Below are 19,943 nucleotides of genomic sequence, written 5' to 3'. Positions count from 1 at the left end.
ATGTAGATCAGGTTAGAAAAATGTAATCTGAAGTTACAGACTCTTCTATCCTTACTTTCCAGGGCAGCATAGTTTATTAAATTTTATTTGAGGATTAGGAAGGGGAAAGGAATAGTGTTTTGATTTTCTTATATGTAATGGTTTAGTGAACCTCTCATAGAATCACAGAATAGTTTGGGTCGGAAGGGACTGTGAAAGATTATCTAGTCTAACGCCCCAGCCATGGGCAGGGACATATTTCAGTAGGTCAGGCTTCTTACGTTTTCCAGTTATTGCAGGATTATGAATTATTTCCTGCAGGTACTAAGGAAGTAGCTGATACCTCTTCTGTTCAATTAGTTTTTTGGTCTTGAGTTTTACTAAAAGTTATCTCTCATCATCATGAAAGTGAGGAATAAATCAAAGTAGCGAAAGCTGCTGTGACATCCTGTGGAGCTTACATGTACATATCAATGTTAGACAGGTTCAAATAGCTATTTTAATTTCGGAAATCTGTATCAGCACAGCATGGTTTAATATGGTGAGGGCCTCAGTGGGATTACCTGGAATTAATGTTGAGCTGCTTATTTAGAAGCTACCATTATTTTTCCCTATTACTGCCCCTTTTGTCAGAGAGAAAACCATAAACATTTGTGTTGAGCTGCTTATTTAGAAGCTACCATTATTTCCCCTTTTGTCAGAGAGAAAACCATAAACATTTAGTTCCCCTATCTCCTGAACCTTTCTTGCCTGTTTTTTTCTTTGGTTTATTCAGTTCTGTTACAGTGTAAACTACTTGCTGGGGAAGCCATGCTCCATGTTACCAGAGGTGGTCGCTGCTGCCAGAGTGGCCAGGAACTCTTCTCTTGGTGTGTCTAGTTTGGACTTTTCTCATGGAAAACAATCTGTGGAGAATGTTTTAGCAAGCTTGCTGTGAGCAAAAGGCTTTTAATGGAGGCAGAGCTGTCTTTGCCAACGGTGCATTTGTTCAGAAGCTGCTATTTTTGGCCTGTTAGCTTCTGAGCCTTTTGTAATAGCAGAAAGAGGAAGCGAACAGTGAAATCACTTTAATAACATATTTCCTGGTTGAAGTGACTTATCTGTGAGGCCTAGACAGAGGAGATGTCATTTCCTGGATTACTTCTCTTCAGTTTGAACGGTCTGTTTTACTGTGTAATCTTCTGACCCAACTTCTTAATTGTAGTGCAATTTTCATGTTAAGTAATGTAAACTAGGCCTTTTAATCAAAATGTAAAGCTTTAAGGAAACGCCTTTTGACAAAATGCTAATGTGCAAGACGAGTCTTTCATAAACTACATGTTGATATGAACTTGAAATCCCTTACCTTAAAATTATGTTCAAGAGCTTAAAATCTTGTCTGTAAAAGACTGATGATCAGGTTTGTTCACAGGGATTAAAAAAAAAAAAAGACACTCTTTGTATTCATCGAGATGCTGATAATGATCGCCTCTCTTAGACACCAACTGTAGCCGACTGTCCTCAAGAGTTAGGACACTTCCAAATGGTTAAGAATAGGCAGCTGCACTGCTCTCAAACTTCTGTCCATTAATAGCTACTTTTGAAAATTGTTGCCAGAAGTCCATGAAAAGGAGTTAGAAAGAACTAATAAAAAATTAGCTGCAAATATGGTTCTCAGTTTTTATAGCCTACAAAAAGGCTGTGGAATCAGAATGACACAGGTGAAAAAACAGTGACATCTGAAATGCTAACATACAGCTCAGTTTAAATTGTAAGTTACAGTTGTTTTGGATCTTGTAACCCAACTTTACTAAAATTGCTGTTGGGGATTATAACTATTCTTTCCCCTGACTTTGTGCATAGGATGTAAGTAGAAAACACTATAAATGTTTTATTTGGTCAACCTCTAAAATATCTTTGCACTAAAAGCATTAAAATACCAGGTGACCTCACCTCTCTCCTCCCCAAAAATATCAAGAACAAAAATATGGCTCATTGATTTGTGTTAGCACATAGTGCTTTTATATTTCCCTTAAAGTGTCTACCCAGTTGTTAGTGATCATTAAAATACTGTTTCAACAGCAAGGAAAGAAGAATGTAAGAGGAGTGATAACTAAGGTATTGGACTGTGAAGAGAGAAATAGAGTAAGAAGATGCTCAGAGGTCTAGAGAGCTAGTTTTTATTTTTTTGATTCTGCAGTAGAAACGAGAACTGTAATTCATCAGGAAAAAATACGCCCAGGACCAATTGTGAAACTCTAATTGCATTAAGGGATTCTAAAGAGTAAGAAAGACTCTGATACTGTAAATTTATACCATAAACTGCAGTCATATATTAATGCAGTTACATTGCAAATATATTAATGAAAGTGTAGCTTCAGGTCCTATTAGATGTTGGAGTTAGGTGTTGTATGTAGACTACCAGCAAATTGGAATTGAGTCTTCATTCTGCTAGGTAAAATCATAAAAGATGGCCCACTGTTCTTCATCAGGGCATTCAGAATGGTCCTTTTCTACACGTTGCAAGGTGAAGACCTGTATTTCTGCTGACACAGTCTCCTACAGAATGAGAGATCCTTTTTTGGAAGGCAGTGTTTGCTAAATAAAGAGTTTGGTATTACAAATGCTATTAAGTTGTTTTGCAGGAAGTCACTTCTAAGTCAAGAGTACTTTCCATTGGATTTGTCCAGGTTATTGGGCAGTTCCTGTGCAGCTCATGCAGTGACTAATCTATAAGTAGTTAACAACTTTGTTACTTTGGTTTAGTTTTATTATATCTTTTGTAAAAATGTCATCAAATTTAAGAATAGGTACTAAGTCTTCTGTTCCTCTGAAAGATGAGTATGATGTCCTAGTGCATCACTCCTTTATCCTTAATGGGTCTTGCAGGAACAGTCATGGTCAAGGCTGAAATAATGCCTATAAATATTGTTCCTGAAGTAACTAACAATTGATACTGTGTCTCCTTTATTGACTTCCCTTTTTGCTTAACACTGTTTTATGTTTGGTTTTGTAAGGAAGTTCTAAAACATGATGTATAAGACCTTCATGACACAGTTCATGTTACGTAGATTCAAGAGTAAAATTCCACCTTTTCTCTGTGTCAGTGCAAATATTTTAGGTGTTACATCACAGAATGGTGGAGGTTGGCAGGGACCTCTTTGAGATCATCTAGTCCAACCCCCTGCTCAGTGCAAGGTCAGCTAGAGTAGGTTGCCCAGGACCACGCACATCCAGTCAGGTTTTAATATCTCCACTGATGCAGACTCCACAACCTCTCTAGGCAATCTGTTCCAGTGCTTGACCACCCTCACAGGAAAAAAGTGTTGTATTCAGATGGAATTTCATGCAGTTTACCTTGTGCCCATTGTCTCTTGTTCTGTCAGTGAGCACTACCTTTTCTTCATTCCCTCCCATTAGGCACACATTGATGAGATCTCCTGCCCCTGAGTCTTCTCCAGACTGAAGAGTCCCAGCTCTCTCAGCCTTTTCTCTTATGAGAAATGCTCCAGTGCCTTAATCTTCATGTCCCGTTGCTGGACTCGTTCCAGTAGGTCCCAGCCTTTCTTGGTTTGGGGAGCCCAGGTGTGGACACTGCAGTCCAGGTGTGGCCTCACCAGTGCTGAGGAGAGAGGAAGGATCACCTCCATTTACCTGCCGACAGTGCCTTCCCTAATGCAGCCCAGGATGTTGTTGGCCTTTTTTTCCTGTGAGGGTGCATTGCTGGGTCATGGTCACCTTGTTGTCTACCACGCCCCCCAGGTCCTTTGCAGCTTGTCAGGCCCCAGTCAGTACCTGGTGCCTGGAGTTTTTCCTCCTCAGATGTAGGACTTGGGATTTCCCCTTGTTGAACTTTGTGATATTCCTCTCTGTCCAGTTCTCCAGCCTGTCAAGGTCCCTTTGAATAGCAGCACAATCCTCTGGTGTGTCAGCCGCTCCCCCCAGTTTTGTATTGTCTGCAGGGTGCAGCAGGTGTAACAAAGCTAATGAAGATGTTAAAACAGTACTGGCCCCAGTGTTCACTGCTGGGGTGCACTACTAGTGACTGGCCTCCAACTGGACTTTGTGCCACTGATCACAAAGGGCTTAGTCTTTCAGACAGTTTTTAATCCATTCCATTTGTCTATGCCATACTTTGTCAGCTTGTATATGAGGATGTTATGGAAGACAGTATCAAAAGTCTTACCAGCATCTCCTTGTTCACCACTCTTGTCACCTCATCACAGAAGGCTATCAGCTTGTCAAGCACAACAGTGCTGTTTTAAATCCATGCTGACTGCTCCCAGTTCCCTTCTTGTCCTTTGTGTGTTTGGAACTGATTTTCAGGAGCATTTTCTCCATCACCTTCCCAGGGATCAAGGTGAGGCTGACCCACCTGCAGTTCTCTGAATCTTCCTTTGTGCCCTTTTTGAAGACAGGAGTGATGTTTGCTCTTTTCAGTCTTCAGGAACCTCTCCCTGTTTCTATTATATGTCAAAGATTGAGAGTGGCCTCTCAGTGACATCAGCCAGCTCCCTCAGCACTTGTGGGTGCATCCCATCAGGGCCCATGGACTTCCCTATGTCCAGTTTAAGTGTTCCCAGTCCTGGAACCTGGTCCTCCTCCACCAAGTGTAAGTTTTCCTAGCACCAAATTTTTTCTCTTGTCTGAGGTGCCTGGCATTCCCGAAGGCTGGCCTTACCCGTAAAGACTGAGGCAAAGAAGGCATTGAGTGCCTTGGCCTTTTGCATCTCCTTTGTCACCAGCTCCCCTGCCCTATTCAGCAACAGGCCCACATTCCCTAGTCTTCCTTTTGCTGCTTATTTACTTGTAGAACCCTTTCTTTATACCCTTCACATCCTTCACCAGATTTACCTCCAGGTCAGCCCTGGCTTTCCCAACCCCTACCCCTGCCAATCAGACAGCAGTTGTCCTCCTCCTGGGTGACTTGCTCCCTTCTTCCACCTCTTGTGCACTTCCTTTTCATGCCTCAGTTCAGTGAGGAGCTCCTTACTCATCCATGCAGGCCTCCTGCTGCCTTTGCTTGATTTCCTGCTTGTCCAGATGGACCCATTTGAGTTTATACCTTTTTTGAAGTTTTATGGTTTATGCAATGTTTTAATGCATCTGTGAGTCTCTGATGTTTTGTAGTAGTTACGTAAAATATAATAAAAGTAATCCTTGTAACAGATGATCCTGGTGAGATGCTAATGATGTTTCCCTATCAATTTAAAATGAATAGTAAGGCAAGCTTGTATTCTGTGGCTTTTAGTAGAGAGGAAATCAGCTGTGTCGGAAATCACACAAATGTGGCTGCAGTTTTTCCTCCCCAGATGCAGGACTTGGCATTTCCCCTTGTTGTACTTTGTCATATTCTTCTCTGTCTACTTCTCTAGCCTGTCAAGAATGCCTTTGAATGGGCATTTCTTGAGCAAGTCCTGTTTTCCAGATGGCCTAATGACTCCTACTGATATTTCCCAAGACACTTTCAGTTGTTAGGAGGTGTAAAAAAAAAAAAAAAAAAAAAAAAAAGCAATTGAATCTCTTAGTTTTGAAAATATGCTTAATCACTAATGTTTCTTGTGGTGAAAAGCGCCATCTCTACAGATGAGGTAGCCTTATTTGTGTATGTGCATATTTAGAACAGTCTGGCATTCAAAATGTGTTTAATAATCTTGGGCTTTGCCTTTAACTCTATCCACGTAGATACGTTATTAGAATTAGTATAATAATTTTAGTGAGATTTGCAACAGAAATGACCCCTTCTCAGATACATTAATTAAAAAAAAATCAGCAGGTTTTTAGCTATAGCCTCAGTTATTAAGAAGACTGAAAAGGTGTCGAATTCTGTTGGCTGCCTATTAATAAACATGGTCTGGTCTCTGACTTAAATCTCTGTGATGCCCTGTCAAGGCTCAAAAACCTGAAGAAACAATCTCAGGATTTTGTTCTTAGAGCAATGAACAAAACTACCAGTTCAGGCAGAACACTGGAGATGTGGAGTAGAAACAGAGCCTCTGGCTCTTCTTAGTATCTGAAACTAGTTTTTGATTTTGTTTGTCCTTATGAAACTAGAAAGGGCTGTGTTTTGAAGAGTAATTTTTTAAGTTTTTCTAGGTTGCTGAAAGGTGGAATTGGGTTAAATCTTGTAACATTTAAACATTTAAAATACTCTTTTTAGTTTAGATTTTGGTGATGTCATCCCTTGCCATTTTAAGACATCTTAATTGTTATCTATGGAGGAATTGATAATTGGTAGCCGAATGGCATGCAGCATTCTGGCCTGTCTTCTGTTGAGTCACTTAGAAAAAGTAATCTAGTCTTGTGAGCTTGAATTATGTCGTGAATTGTCATCTTAAGTGTAGGTCATGTCTTGCTTCCAAGAACAAAAATATGCAGTTGGTTTTGAATATCCAGAATGAAAATGTAGAAAGAATGTTACCAAAGCAATAATATGGATAATACAAATGTAAAGGTTTTTAAATATGCAGGAAAAGTGTAATGGAAATAAGAATGGATTGAGTATCTTAAATCAGTGTTTAATGAGTAGGATTACTTACTGGTTAAGATTAAAACTACTACTCCAGTTTAAGTCCCAGTGCCACTAATCAGTGGTAATGTATCTGTACTGTTTATAGACCAACTTGGAGCCAGTCAGTGTGTTAGCTCCTTAGCAGTGACTGGTTTATAAACATACTTGAGAGCTTGTTTGATTTGCCTACTAGGAATGTAATGCATGCTTGAATAATATATACTCAGTCTTAGTGTAGTAGTTTTAAGAAAGTTGTTAATTATGGTTTTAGAACTCTGTTAACTTATTTTTATTTATTTTCAGGATGGCTTGAATTCTTTGGTCCTTGATCTGGATTATCCAGCGCTGAGGAAGAACAAGAACATTGATAATTTCTTAAATAGATGTAAGTTGCAAGTGGCCCTTAGACAATGACATTGTTGTGATCTCAGTCATAGGAAGCTGAGTGGTCAGAAATGCATTGCTGATTTTCATTTTACTGATTTTTATAACTCTGAGCATCGATATTCAGAAGGCTTTGGAGGACCATTTATTTACAGAGAGGTTTCATTTTGGGGAGTCATTGTATTGCTGAAAATATGTTGGAAAATACCAGCTGTAGACTGTAATTTTTCCAACTACAGTTGGAAAAACCCTTTTATGTTATTTTTTTATCTTAAATATGCACTGTGACATAATTTGCAGAGCATATCCGAGTTATTATTCTCTAAGAATGAATTACTCAAAATGTCAACATTGTATATACAGTCTTATTTAGTCTAACAGAGAAGCCTTCCGTTGATTTTTAAAACTAAATTATTGTACCTTAAAATCTGTCGGTGCATTTTTGAACCTTTGTGTAAATGTTTGTGATTCTCACCAAATTAATTGTTGAAAGGATCTTGGAGTTTATTGTGCATGTGAAAATGTAAGATTGTTACATCAGAGTAGCTGTACTTTGTCTTTTTAAAGTGTTTTCTATCCATGTATATAAACATTTTTTTTTTCTTGTAAAAATAGTGGATTATTTGCTTTAAAATGTTGAGTAAGCCTTCTTGGAACAACTGTGTTTTGTAGCAAGCTTATTTTGAGATTGTATTTTTAAAAAAAAAACTTTTCAATTACCTCTGTCAAGGTTACTGTGGATGCAGTCTTATCAGCCACTCCTCTTTTGGTTCTTTACTGGTAAGAGCTATGTGTGTCTGCCCTCCATTGCTCTGGGACTCCTTTGACAAGTCTCCTTCGACTCCTCATGCTCCTCACTTAAATGGTGGCTGGTGTAGTCATTTGCAGTGAGTTCTTATGTTTGGAATTCAGTGCTTCTCCATGAGGTTTAGCTGAGCCCCGTAGCTGGACATACAGCTTTACCGTTGCCACTAAAGGCTCATCTGGAGAAGTCACTGAAAACAGAATAAATAAGAAACAGCAGATTAGGAAGGAGAGTTGTACCTTGGGGGTTTTCTCAGTTAGAGTTCAAAGGAATTCACGCAGATATTTATGAAAGACAGGGTCAGGAACAGCATTTTAAGTAGTTTTGCTACTTGCAACTGTGCATTGTAAGTGTGATGTGAGGGAAGAGCCTTATCTACAGCAAATATGAAAATGACGTAAATGACAGTATCAGTAACTTTTATGTGCTGTTCAGATTCGCCTTTACATTACAGTACTATTTTTGCAGTAGGACAAAATTAGAAACTTTTCCTAATCAGAAGACCAGTATCTTCTGGTATCTGGCTATTAAGAACAGCAACTATGGGAAAGCAATTTAACCTTGGGAACAGATTTGGTTTGTTTTGGTTTTTTTCTGCAGCCCCTGAACATTCTTGCTGTCTGTCTTCCCTTTTCTGAAGGCTGTTGCTCCTTCTCCTACTCCAGCTTCTCTCCCATTGTTGTAGTAAATATTATTAAGTATCTGATGTAGCCTGCAGGTTACCAGCAATAGCAGAAACCCAAAAATATACTTTGGTCCACAATTTTATTACTGCCCTTTTTTAAAAATCAGCTAACAGTTTACAGTTGAAATAACCAGATACTAGTTAAAGAAAATTCTGAGATGTATTACAAAAAAATTCACAGCAGTTAATTACAAGTTTTCAAGGGTGCATTTCATCCTTACCTGTTGAACTTCAAAAAAAACATGTAAGAGCTGACTTATTTTTGCTCACACATGGTGAACCCGTGCATCTCTTTTAAGAATCACCCATGTAACTTCTCTCCTGTTTATGTACTGCCTGGGAGAGTATGAAAAATAGTGCTGCGTATCTTTTGTGATTTACATTTTTTAAAAAAAATACTTCTGAAATGAGAATTTTGTAAACGTTTGAAGCTGGTAATATTTTGTCATTGCAACTGAAAGAATTAGTCCTGCCACAGCGATTTGTTTCAAAGTCCTTTGCAGCACACGCATTTGTGTGGCTTGTTATCAACCAGATGGGGGAACTGAGCAGAATTAATGCAAAGATTAGGGTGGGTGGGTGGTTTGTTTCTTTTTGTTACAATTAGTCAGACAAAAGAAAAGCAAAGACCAGTTTCTGTTTTTCATATTGCTTCACTTACATTTGTGCCAGCACAAAGGGAGCTGCGCGAGTGCAGGAAAAAACAAGAGGACAATTGGGTTCTTAATTGGCATTGCCATTTTATGTGATTTAAAGTGGCTGAACCCAGAGCTCATGTCTTTTTGGAAGCTGTCCTGAGGGTAGCAAGTATCAGTGGAAAGGAGGAGTGTACACGTGCTTGCTGAAGCCTTTCGCTACCGTTGACTTGGAAGAAGAGCTGGGAATAGTATTAAGAATTTATGGAACAGTAAGTTGTTGCTCTCTTAGGTTAGGGAACAGCGAGTTCTTGTCTCTTCTGATTTTTCTTGGCATCTGAAGAGCTGTAGCAAATGCCTGGATGAGAATTATTGTCTAAAAGTTCTGACAGACACTGATGAGCGGTTTGTGCCAGAGGCCTGGAGCCTGCATCCCTCCTCAAGGCTTCCTGAGGCAACCGCGGAGAGGTGGCAGGGCCATCTTGTGAGTTGGCACTCTGTAGTGCACAGAGGAGCAGCTGAGGTGGGGTCGTTGCTTACGATTGGTTTAACCCGTATTACACAAATCTTCAAAAATTGTGGAGAACACTGCAATAATCATCACACTTCCAGTCAATTTAATCACTTAATTCTTCCACAATAACACTTTGAGAAGGAAATTTTTTTTTCCTGCCATATTCCCGGGGGTTTGAATACACCCTACTTCAGACCTACATTACTAATCAGGTTAGTGTTTTATTAATAGCCTATTTTAATTTAAAAATGAAATAGTTTGCATCTCAGCGGAGACATTAATTGCTATTCCGCTCAACCCGTAGTTCAAGCTGAGATGTTTTAACTGGTTTCACAAAGCCACAATTTATTAATTGACTATATTATAGGAGTTTGGTATATCCTGTTTCTGTGACTGTTTTGCAGAAGCAGCCTCTTGTTTAATATGCTGGAAATTTTTTCATTGTCTGCTTTCCCTTACTATTCTGATTTCTTATCTTTCTCCAAGCCACTGAACCAAAGTAGAGCATGTATTTATCATAAGAGGCATGCGGGTGTCTCGTATAAAAGTACAACCATTCCTTTTCAGACTTCTGTATTGCTTTAATCAACTGCTAGAATTCTAATTAAATTGCTGCTTTTTTGAGTATTCACGGGACAGGAAAGCATAACGTAATCCTTAGTTCCCAAAACAATGAGAGGAATCTCATAGTCCTCTAAGAGCAAAAACTAGCTTGCTTATTTTGGAAAAGAAGCTTGAGCTTTCCGGCATGGGCTTGGTGTAACAGATCTTTCTTGGCCCTTTCTTTTCCTCTTCTGTTATCCAGGCTATGACAGCAGGTTAAGCAAATTCTTCCAAGTCACTTTTTCTGCCATCTGAGATTTTCCTAGTGGATTGTGCCTTTTTTGGTGGTCTCCCATGCAGGTACTACATAGCCTGTTTGCTCCCAGACGTTAAAGCAGCTGAAAGTTAAATAATTAAGCAACAGTTTTAAGCCACAGTTAAAAATATTTAATCATTTATAATCTTATCAGGAATAGAAGGGCATGAAGAATGGATTTTGAGGAAGTCCAAACAGCAGTACAGGGAATGTGCTTTATCAGCAGGCCTGGTACAATCCAGAAGCCTTGAATCCCTAAACAGATCAGTGACTTCCTATGCATTACCCAGTATCACTCAAAAATTGGAAACCTCTATTGTTAAAAAGATTTGCTCGTGTTTTGGAGGTTGGTAAATTTCTAGAGTGTAATGGCAATGGACATATTTACAGTAGAAAGAACTTGTAGTACAGGTGTATTACTTGTGCAGTAGCTTTGTTTAACCCCCTGACTAAACTTCCTGGAAACTTGTTTTTGCCATTTTCCTCTCCAAGCAGACACTGCTTGCTTAGAAAATTTATCTGTTAAGATGAACTTCTTGCAAAATTAACAATTCTGCTTCCTTCCCTTATGTTTTGTTATGTCACTTGAAGTTGCTGAATCATATGCGAGCCATGCAGTTACCAACAGAAACGTGTTATCTGGTGTTGGTGTTGATGCCTGTCATGACCGTAATTCTCTGTCCTCCATGCTTCCTGTCAGTGGCACAGATGAAATGTCAGATGCCAAGAAGAATCTTAGAAATTTAGTGCACTGTAGATCTTACATTGAGTTAATGAGCTAATTGCACCTCTGGTTTTCTGTTGGTTTCTTTAAGCTGCTCCTTGCCCGGTCTTTGCAGTCACCTCAGCTGGCTGGCCTCCAGTTCCATTTGTCATGATAATCGTTCTGGTAAGACTAGCGATGGGAGAGGTATCAAATAAGCAACATCTCCCAAGCAGAGCATTAATTAGAGCCACAGTTTTTAAGACAGAACGTCTTACACGTATAAATAAGTTATATGTCAGTGTTATTAACCGCTTTTCCATTTGGGTACTTGGTAGATAAAAGCAATTCAGTTTTGCCATCAGGCTTACTTTGACTAGGTCAGGGATGTGTCCTCTGCAAGTCAGAGGACTGCTGCTTTCTGTTTCTTTATCTTCCACTCCTTTTGACTAGGCAAGACAAAATACTTCTTGTGCCCCCTTTTCTTTTCTCTGGAGCAGGAAACGCTAGCCTGTCTGAAGCTGTGCCTTCTAGTGGCTGCTGCTTCTGCAAGGTCTCCAGCAGCTTCTTGTTCCTCACACACCTTTGACCAGATGTTATGTATGCACTCCTTTAGTCCTTCTGTTGTGCTTTTTGTTTGTTTTTGGGCGGGTGTGGGATTGCAGCACTTCCTGGCTGTACTTCAGTTTAAAGTCTGGCTAGACTTTTGCCTAGGGCAGCAACTTTTGACTTAATGTACTCCATAGCAGCACTCATTGACTGACTGTGTCTGGTCTGTGGGGATAAAATTGCACTCCCTTGCATTTTTATTCCTCTCATATACACATCCCAGAACTGCCTGATACACATCCTTTTTAACTTTTAAGAAAATAACCTGGATATGGGCTTTTTTTTTTCCTTTTTCTTAAAGAGCAGGAAAACTTGGTTTTCTCCTCCTCCCCACTCCCCTTTACTCTTCTAGTCAGGTATTTATTCCATTTTCACAAGCACTAGCAACCTTCAGCCACATTCTTGCTGCCAGCTGTCAGTGACTGATCCAAACACTCTGCCCTTTCAGAAACTGAAGCTTAATTTGTTTAAAGGTTATAGTGCCATTTTCAAGTAGTAAATCAAAAGCTGTCTTTAAACACTCTTGCTATCCAGCATTCCTGGTCCTTCCTGTGTTAAAGAAGAAACCTGAGTCACAGGTGATGAGATTCTCACATTTTAAGACTTTTATTCAAATGTCACAATATTTTTATAAGATTCCATTGTATTCTGGGGCTGGGCAGTCCATCTAATGTCTTCCTTTAAATGTGACATTTTTCTTTTGCTGGGCTTTGTGCTATTGCAAATTCATGAGGCTCCAAGATAGAGTCTGTGGTATCTGTATGTAAAGATACTGCAAATGTACAAACTCATCTGCGTGAAACCTTCTGAAAATTCAGTCTGCTAGTAAAAGGATAGTGTTGGAAAGATCTCCTGCACCTTGAATAAGATCATGTTACGTGATACATGAACTAAATCATATGATCCAGCATGTTGCAATTACAACATTGCTTTAAGGTTTCTCCGAGCTTGTCTAATTGCAGCCCGGTTTTCGTTCTGGGTTAGTTCCATGCTTTGTTTATCTGTTCCATATCTGTTAAATTTTATGATGAAATAGACAATCCATCTTATAACTGATATCCCCATACCACCTTCATCCCTAGATGATGATGATTATTTTTAACTAAGATTATTAAATCTTTTAGTAGAGCAAGTAGGACTTCTCCATCCTCAGCATTTCACAGGGATGATAAAACTGGTAACTCCTCAGTTCGTATCTCATTTGCTTACTTCATGTAGTGTTGCGTTTTTCATTGCTTAACTGCAGTGTTTAATGCTTAAACAGTTTCACTGGAGCTGTACTGAAGTTGTTTATCAGTTCTCTATTATAACACAAAAGTATTCCTGTGAGTTATGTAAAACTACACCCTAGTCTTTCAACATGTTTAAATCCCTGCCATCTCATCTCACACATCTGAAAACGTTTGAAACATCTCAGAAACATTTGAAAAATAGATTCATGTGATTTCCCCTCCCTTGTGAGATGTAACATTGTGTTCAAGCATGTAATTCCACATTCTCTCTGACTTGAAATTTGCTGATACTGAAATTTGCTGCTTCCTGTGAATTTGCATTTGTCCTTCTTGTCCTGTGCCAAAGCTTCTGATTTGCAATTAAGTAAGTTTCCAAGCACAGTCTCCTTTTCTTAAATTGCAAGATTAGTTCACATCATGAACAAAATAATAAACTTGTTATGGGTGAAGCGCTGTTGCTGTCCCATGCTTCCTGTCTTAAGTTTCATGATTCAGTGTAGAAAATAGCCTCAGCATTCTCTCAGCTCCTTTTCCTGTTCACACTCTGGATTGCTTCACAGTCTTATTGGTGCACTGAATGTAGCAGATCTGTATACTTCTGAGGTTTTAACTGCCTCTGTCCTTATGACTTTACTAGCAGACACTTTTTCCTGATTATTCTTAACTTTTTTTTTTTCCCTTTAAATCTCTCCCCTTCCCCCTCACACCTAATTATTTCTTCATAAGAAAGTTTTAGTTGCACTTTCATGTTCCACAGGTTAGGAAGGACCTCTGGAGGTCAACTGGTCCAACTCTCTGCTCAAAGTCAGACCAATTTTGATGTGAGATCAGGTTGTTCAGGTGCTTGTGCAGTTGAATTCTAAAAACTTCCAAAGATAGAGGTTTTGCAGCTCCCCTGGACAGTCTGCTCCATTTCCCAATCCTATGGATTCTTTTCCTACTAAGTAGGATTTCCGATGTTCCAGCCTGCCTGTTGCCTCTTGTCCTTTCACTTTGTATCTCTGAAAAGTGAAACCTCCTTTCAACTTCTGTTGAGGCCAACCATTTAGACTTCCTTAAGCTGCACAATTCCAATTCTCTCACCTTCTCTATGAGTTCGTGTGGTCCCACCCTCTAAGTATCTTGGTGGCCTTCCATTAAGCTAGGCAATGTTTTGATATTTTCTTGCAGTGAGGAGCCCAAAACTAGGCATAGTGTTCCAGGTGTGGTCTCACAAGTGACAGAGGGGAAAAATCACTTCCCTCAACCTGCTGGCTATATGTTTACCAACGTAACCTCGTATGCAGTTGGTGCAAAGGCTTGCTGCTCGTTCCTCTTTGTTCATCTTGTTGTCCACCAGGGCTCACACGTCCTCTTTCTCAAGGTGCCTTCTAGCTGGTGAGTGCCATCCCGCACTGTTGCGTGGTGTTGTTCCTTTCCATGTACAGGACTATGCCTTTGCCTTTGAACTTTGTGAGGTTCCTGTCAGCTCAATTACTCATCTTGTGTGGGTCCCTCTTAGGAGCAGCCTTCCCCTCCAGTGTATCAACTTTGAACCACCGACCATGACTTCAGCAAGTTTTACACCCACCTTGTTATTTCTCTGTGCAATCCATGTTCTCCTGGCCTGGTTTGGCTACAAAGATACTTTGAGATGCTGTGTTGAAAGTCATGCTACACTCAAGGAAGGGAAATGTGTACTGCTCTCCCCTTGTCCAGCAAGACAGACATCTCCTCATGGAAAGCAATCAGGTTAATGAAAGAGTTTGTCCTTTTTAGATCCATTCTGGCTTTCTTGTCCATCAAGTGCTTGGAAGTGAATTCCAGAAGGATTTGCTCCATGATCATCATGGGCAGTGAGGTTAGGCTGCTGTTCCAACCTGTAGCTTTCTGGATACTCTTTGTTGCCCTTCTAGAACACAGACGTGACGTTTGCCCTTCACCAGTCATCAGGAGCCTCCCCAAGTTGCTATGACCTTTCAGAGGTGATAGAGAACAGCCTGGTAATGGTGTTGAGTTGCTCCTTCCTCCATGCTTAGGTGCATCCTGTGTCATCTCATGGCCCGGTGCATGTCAAGTTTGCTTTATTGGTCTTCGACTTCCTCTACTGTGATACTTCACTGCCCCACACCCCTTCAGGGAGCTGGGAGGCCTGCAAGCAGAGCTTGCCGGTGAAGTCTGAGGCAGAAAAGGCACAAAGTACCTTGATCTTCTCCATGTCCTTTGTCACTAGATCCCCTATGCCACTGAGAGCAGCAGGCCCACATTTGCCTCATTCTTTCTTTTATTGCCACTGCATTTATAACGGCTCTTGTTTCCCTTCATAACCCTGGCTAGAGTCAACTCCAGCTGAGCTTGGCTTTCCCAATTCCATCCTTGCATGCTTGGGAAATGCCTGCTGGGTAGCCCATCCCAGCTTCCATGTTCCAAACCTTCGCTTTTTGAGCTTGAGCTGAGGCAGAGGTTGCCCGTTCAGCCAGACTGGCTCTCTGCCATGCCTGCTCGATTTCTAGCTAACTAGAACAGACTGTTCTTGTGCTATGAACATGTAATCTTTAAAGATCAACCCACTCTTCTACCCTCCACAGCAGCTTCCCACAGGATCCTGCCTATGAGTTCCCTGAACAAGCTGTAGTCTGTTCTCCTTAAGTCCAAGGTCTGCTATTTTCTTTCCTCAGTTCCCTCAGGGTCTTAAATTCCACCATCTCACTGGTTTTTTTTCAGGCAAGGCTGCTACAGACTTTGTCATCCTTGGCCAGTTTTTTCTTGTTTGTGAGTATCAGAGTGCCTCCCTGATTGGGTTTGTTGCTCACTTGGGTCAGACATCTCCTGGATTGCTTGTAGCCTGCCAGGTCGCTCTTCATGAATATGTAGGAATGGTTAAACTATTTACTAGATGTTCGTTATCATTAACTCCCTGCTGACAATGTCATCTTTAATGTCATACTGAATTAACTGTACCTCTGCTCCTTTTATTTTTTCCTGTATTCAGATCTGAGATCCCCTTTAATGCCTTTCTTGGGATCAAATTCCACAGTCTTTGACCCTAAACAGGAATCTCGCAATATACACCTGTGCTCCTCTCTGCAGATAAACCTCCACAGCTCTTCATACAATTTCATGCTCTGCTTTGGCAGAGGTCTTGTTCCAGCCAACCTGTTTCGCTTTATTTTGTTCTTCCTCTCGGTGTGTGTGGGGGCAGTGTCAAAGCTTCTCACGCTTAAGAAAGATTACCTCCAGTATTATGGATTCCATTCATTGCTCCCATTATCTTTTGTCCTTGTAATAAATAGAATTAAAGAGACTACGACCTCGCATGTTTTTAGAATTTGTCAGAATTTCAATGGTTTCCCTCACAGATTCCCACAATTGCTAACAAGAAAAATACTGAAAGACAGAGCTTCTCTGCAGAATATTGCACCAGAGGGTACTTGAACAGAGCATTGTAGACCTAATTTGAAAAATTGTAGAGCTACACGTGGTGAACACTGAAAAGCACTTTTGAGATGGCCAGCAGTTACATAAACACACGTAAACTTGAATTAATATTTCATATGGAATGAATGAGTGGATCTGAAGTCATACCCTTACATGATCTGAAGTTGCACATGAAGGTGTTATATTCCTCACGTTTGACTGCTGTTGAACATTCCAGGTGTGTAGGAGCAGGATGCACCTGCAGTGCTTTTGTGCGTGCCGGGTACTTCACACTCCTGCATTATCAACAGAGTGCCAGTGGATCCTGACAGCACAGCAGGTGGCAATGAATAATTGTCTGAAAATTCAAGATAGGCATCTCTGGTTCTTTTTGTTACCAGCATCTTCCTGTAAGCTTGTGAATGATTATTAGGGGTGTGAAATGAGAGTCAGCAAAATCCAAAACACATTTCAGTTAAAGGTATGTGGGTTCCAAACAATCATGAAAATGGCTATTAATAGTGACTGCAGATTTCAAGAACTACCAAGAAGGCTCTAAACAGTTAAATAAAAATAGCTTATTTTGACTCAAAATGAAAAACGTTAGAGAAAATTCTTGTATTCTGTTAATACATGCATTATCCCAACTTTTATTTGATTTGTTTTAGATGAGAAGATTGTGGAAAAAATCCGAGCTTTACAAATGAAAGCTGAAGACTATGATGTTGTTAAGGTGATTGGAAGAGGGGCTTTTGGAGAAGTGCAGCTGGTAAGGATGTAATGATTTAACGATTAGACAGATTTACAGCTCTAGCCAAAACCTTCCCTGGTCTTGCATGCTTTATATCTAAAAATGCATTGTTATAAAGAATAAGTGATATTTTCATTCTATCATGAGGCCACTTCTGTGCATAGTAAACAGTACATCTGTTTTTAAAACATGATGGGCTGGAAAGGGAGGACTTGGGAAACAGTTTGCTTTCCCTTGATCAACATGTCAATTCTAAATTGTTTTGGCTGCAAGCGTCACTATATAATATCTGAAACCTTCCTATGAAAGAGCAAGTTAATAGTGCAACAAAAAGATTGTTTCGCTCTTACAATTGTGATGCTTGCATTATATTTAACTGATAAAACTCATTTAAGGTTTTTTTAAGACTCTTTTCTTAACATTGTCCACTCAACATTGTAACCTATATACCTAGTGTAAGAATGGGATTACTGTTAAAACTTATATTGCAGAGAAATTCTGTTTTAAAAAAGCAATCAAAATACAAAACGTAACTTTGTATATCATGCGTGTTTTCATTTAATTTTGGTTTTTCCTGGACTTCCAAGACATACTGTGTGATAAACAGCACAAAAACATGAGCATATGTGTAAGATGGATTGAGATCACCAAACAGAATCTGAGAATAAAAACTCCAGGGACAAGTTACCAAGAGCTCACAAATAACTGCGTATCAGCTGATCCATGATACATTTTCTGTGTAAGCATTTTTAGAGGAAGAGAGATGTGAAACCAGTCAATGGAAAGGGGAGCAACTAGTTTGGTAACAAAGATCAGGCTTTTGCTTGTGTCTTCTGACAGTGGAACTGACATTTTACTGTTCTGTGCTAATTTTGCACTCGAAAACTGGGAAAATCATATTGTCTTGTAGTGTATAGCAATTTTGGAAAATACACAGATTTTTTTTTTTTTTACTTCTGTTGAGGAATGTGGCAAGATCGGAGCTCTGAAGTGCTTATATGAGGTTCACAACGTATAATGGCAATACATTTATAACATTATTTGTATTTTCCATATTAGTATTGGTGAAATTGGTTGGAACTGGGGAAAAAACCCTCTGACTAGCCTAATACTATTTGTGTGACTCATGGGTAATTTGCAAATTTAGATGTAAATCATGTGGCAGTTAACAACATTTAATCAGCAATTTTTATTCATTTATTTAATTTTTAAGACAACTTTATCCAAGTGTGGCAACATGAGACTGTAGCTCCTTCTTCCCTATTTCTTTCTGGGTCATTTGTGCTTTGTTTTTATGTAGAATTTATGGAGAGGAGTATTTCCAAACATTCTGGTTTTCAAACAAGACTTTAAAGAATTGCTATGTATCTTGCATATGCTTTCATATCCTTGCTGGCAAGAGAGTAAAAACAAAACCAAAACCTTCAGCAGAACCTTACTTATTTGAGAAGGGGCTGCTGCAGGGGGCTTTGTAAGAAGGCAGTCTACTCTTTGTCTTTTCACTGACAGTCATGTCAAATGGTTTGTTTTAAAGTCTTCCATTAGACATTTTTATCATTATATAGATCCACTTAGAGTAGCGAGTAGAGACGCTCCTTTTTCATGCACTTGCATGGGAAGTCAGCGAAGAATCAAGTTGTAAGGAATAGAGTTCCTCGTCCACTTGTTGGGGGAGGAAGATGAAAAAAAGAGGAGATCCCAATAACAGAAGTCGTGTGCATTTTTTGGATGTCACGGTGATACGTTTGCTGGAAACATCAAGAGAATTGTATTTTTAATGTGCTTCAAAAATCAAAATACGTTGTTTCCATATGCATATTTCTAAGAACTTAAGTTTTTTTTCTAAATAATTTTCATTTTCTTTTTAACATTTTAAATAAAAGGTCTTAATTTGTTCTGGCTTAGAATGGAAACTTTTTTTTCTTAATTAACTGTCATGCACAATGTAAATTCTGAAGTAGAGATGATTTTTCACAGTGTATGTACTGTGATTAGGTAGTTTGAGGGGTCTGAAGACAAACTTCTCATTTGCTTCATCATTATAATGTAATGGTAAAATGCATAGTAACTTGGCCTTATAATGACGTTGCTTTGGTTTTTGTTGTTATGTTGGGTTTTTTTAATGCTTTAAGTAAGCACTTCAAGCCCCAAAATAAAAAAAGCTAAGAATGCTTGGTACTGTATGGGAACTTCTGTGTGTTTATATAGAGCTTTTCTGTACTTAATGCCAATTTAAAAGAACACTCTTTTTCTGGAATGTAAAAATATAAGTAGAAATCATAATGTTATGTAGTCTTACAGCTAAAAAGCAGTGGGTTAATAAATACAACTGTAGATCTGCACTAATATTAGCTGGTGATGAGGGCAGACATACCTAGATTTTTTTGCCTCACAAGGTATGATACAAGTTTAAACTATTGAGCTAAGCTGTATCTATTTCTACTCCATTCAGAATGTTAACACCACAGTTGCAGATGATGGATTTGCAGTAATCAAAATATTTTGCAACACATTCTGTGATCAAAATAGAAATTTGCTTCAGTGGGGGCTAAAAAAGAACCATAAATAAAACATGATTAAGTACCTGAGTTCAATTCATGAACGTCATGTTATCAGTGTGTGCCATTGTGCATAAATATTTGTTAAATATTTGTAATATTTAAATATAGCAAGCCAAAAAATGGCTATGTTAACACATAGCATAAAATAGTCAGCTATGACCGCCTTCATTTAACTTTGATTCCCCCAAGCTTTCTGCTCCATTTTCTTGTGAAAGAGATGGTGTGAAGGGATCAGCTTTCCGGATTCTAGCAAGAAAGGAAAAACATGTTCTCTACTGGTTGTACTATTGTATTGTACAGCTAGATTTTTTTTTAAAAAAATCACCTTCCCCCCCCCGCC

The 19,943-nt window shown here is 39.3% G+C and overlaps 1 protein-coding gene across 1 annotated transcript in view; it reads left to right on the top strand.

Moving 5' to 3' along the window:
• Positions 1–19,943, top strand: part of ROCK2 (Rho associated coiled-coil containing protein kinase 2) — an 80,010-nt gene that overhangs the window by 13,670 nt on the left and 46,397 nt on the right. The window contains exons 2-3 of the mRNA XM_035895323.1: positions 6,773–6,854; positions 16,960–17,060. Coding sequence (XP_035751216.1) covers positions 16,995–17,060 — 66 coding nt within the window. The 5' untranslated portion in view covers positions 6,773–6,854; positions 16,960–16,994. The remainder of the gene's footprint in view (positions 1–6,772; positions 6,855–16,959; positions 17,061–19,943) is intronic.

This window comes from Egretta garzetta, unplaced genomic scaffold (genome assembly GCF_000687185.1).
Source record: "Egretta garzetta isolate BGI_Z169 unplaced genomic scaffold, ASM68718v1 scaffold15, whole genome shotgun sequence".
Classification (NCBI taxonomy): Eukaryota; Metazoa; Chordata; class Aves; order Pelecaniformes; family Ardeidae; genus Egretta; species Egretta garzetta.
The sequence above is the reverse complement of the archived record's forward strand: the minus strand, read 5'-3'. Positions and strand labels throughout refer to the sequence as shown.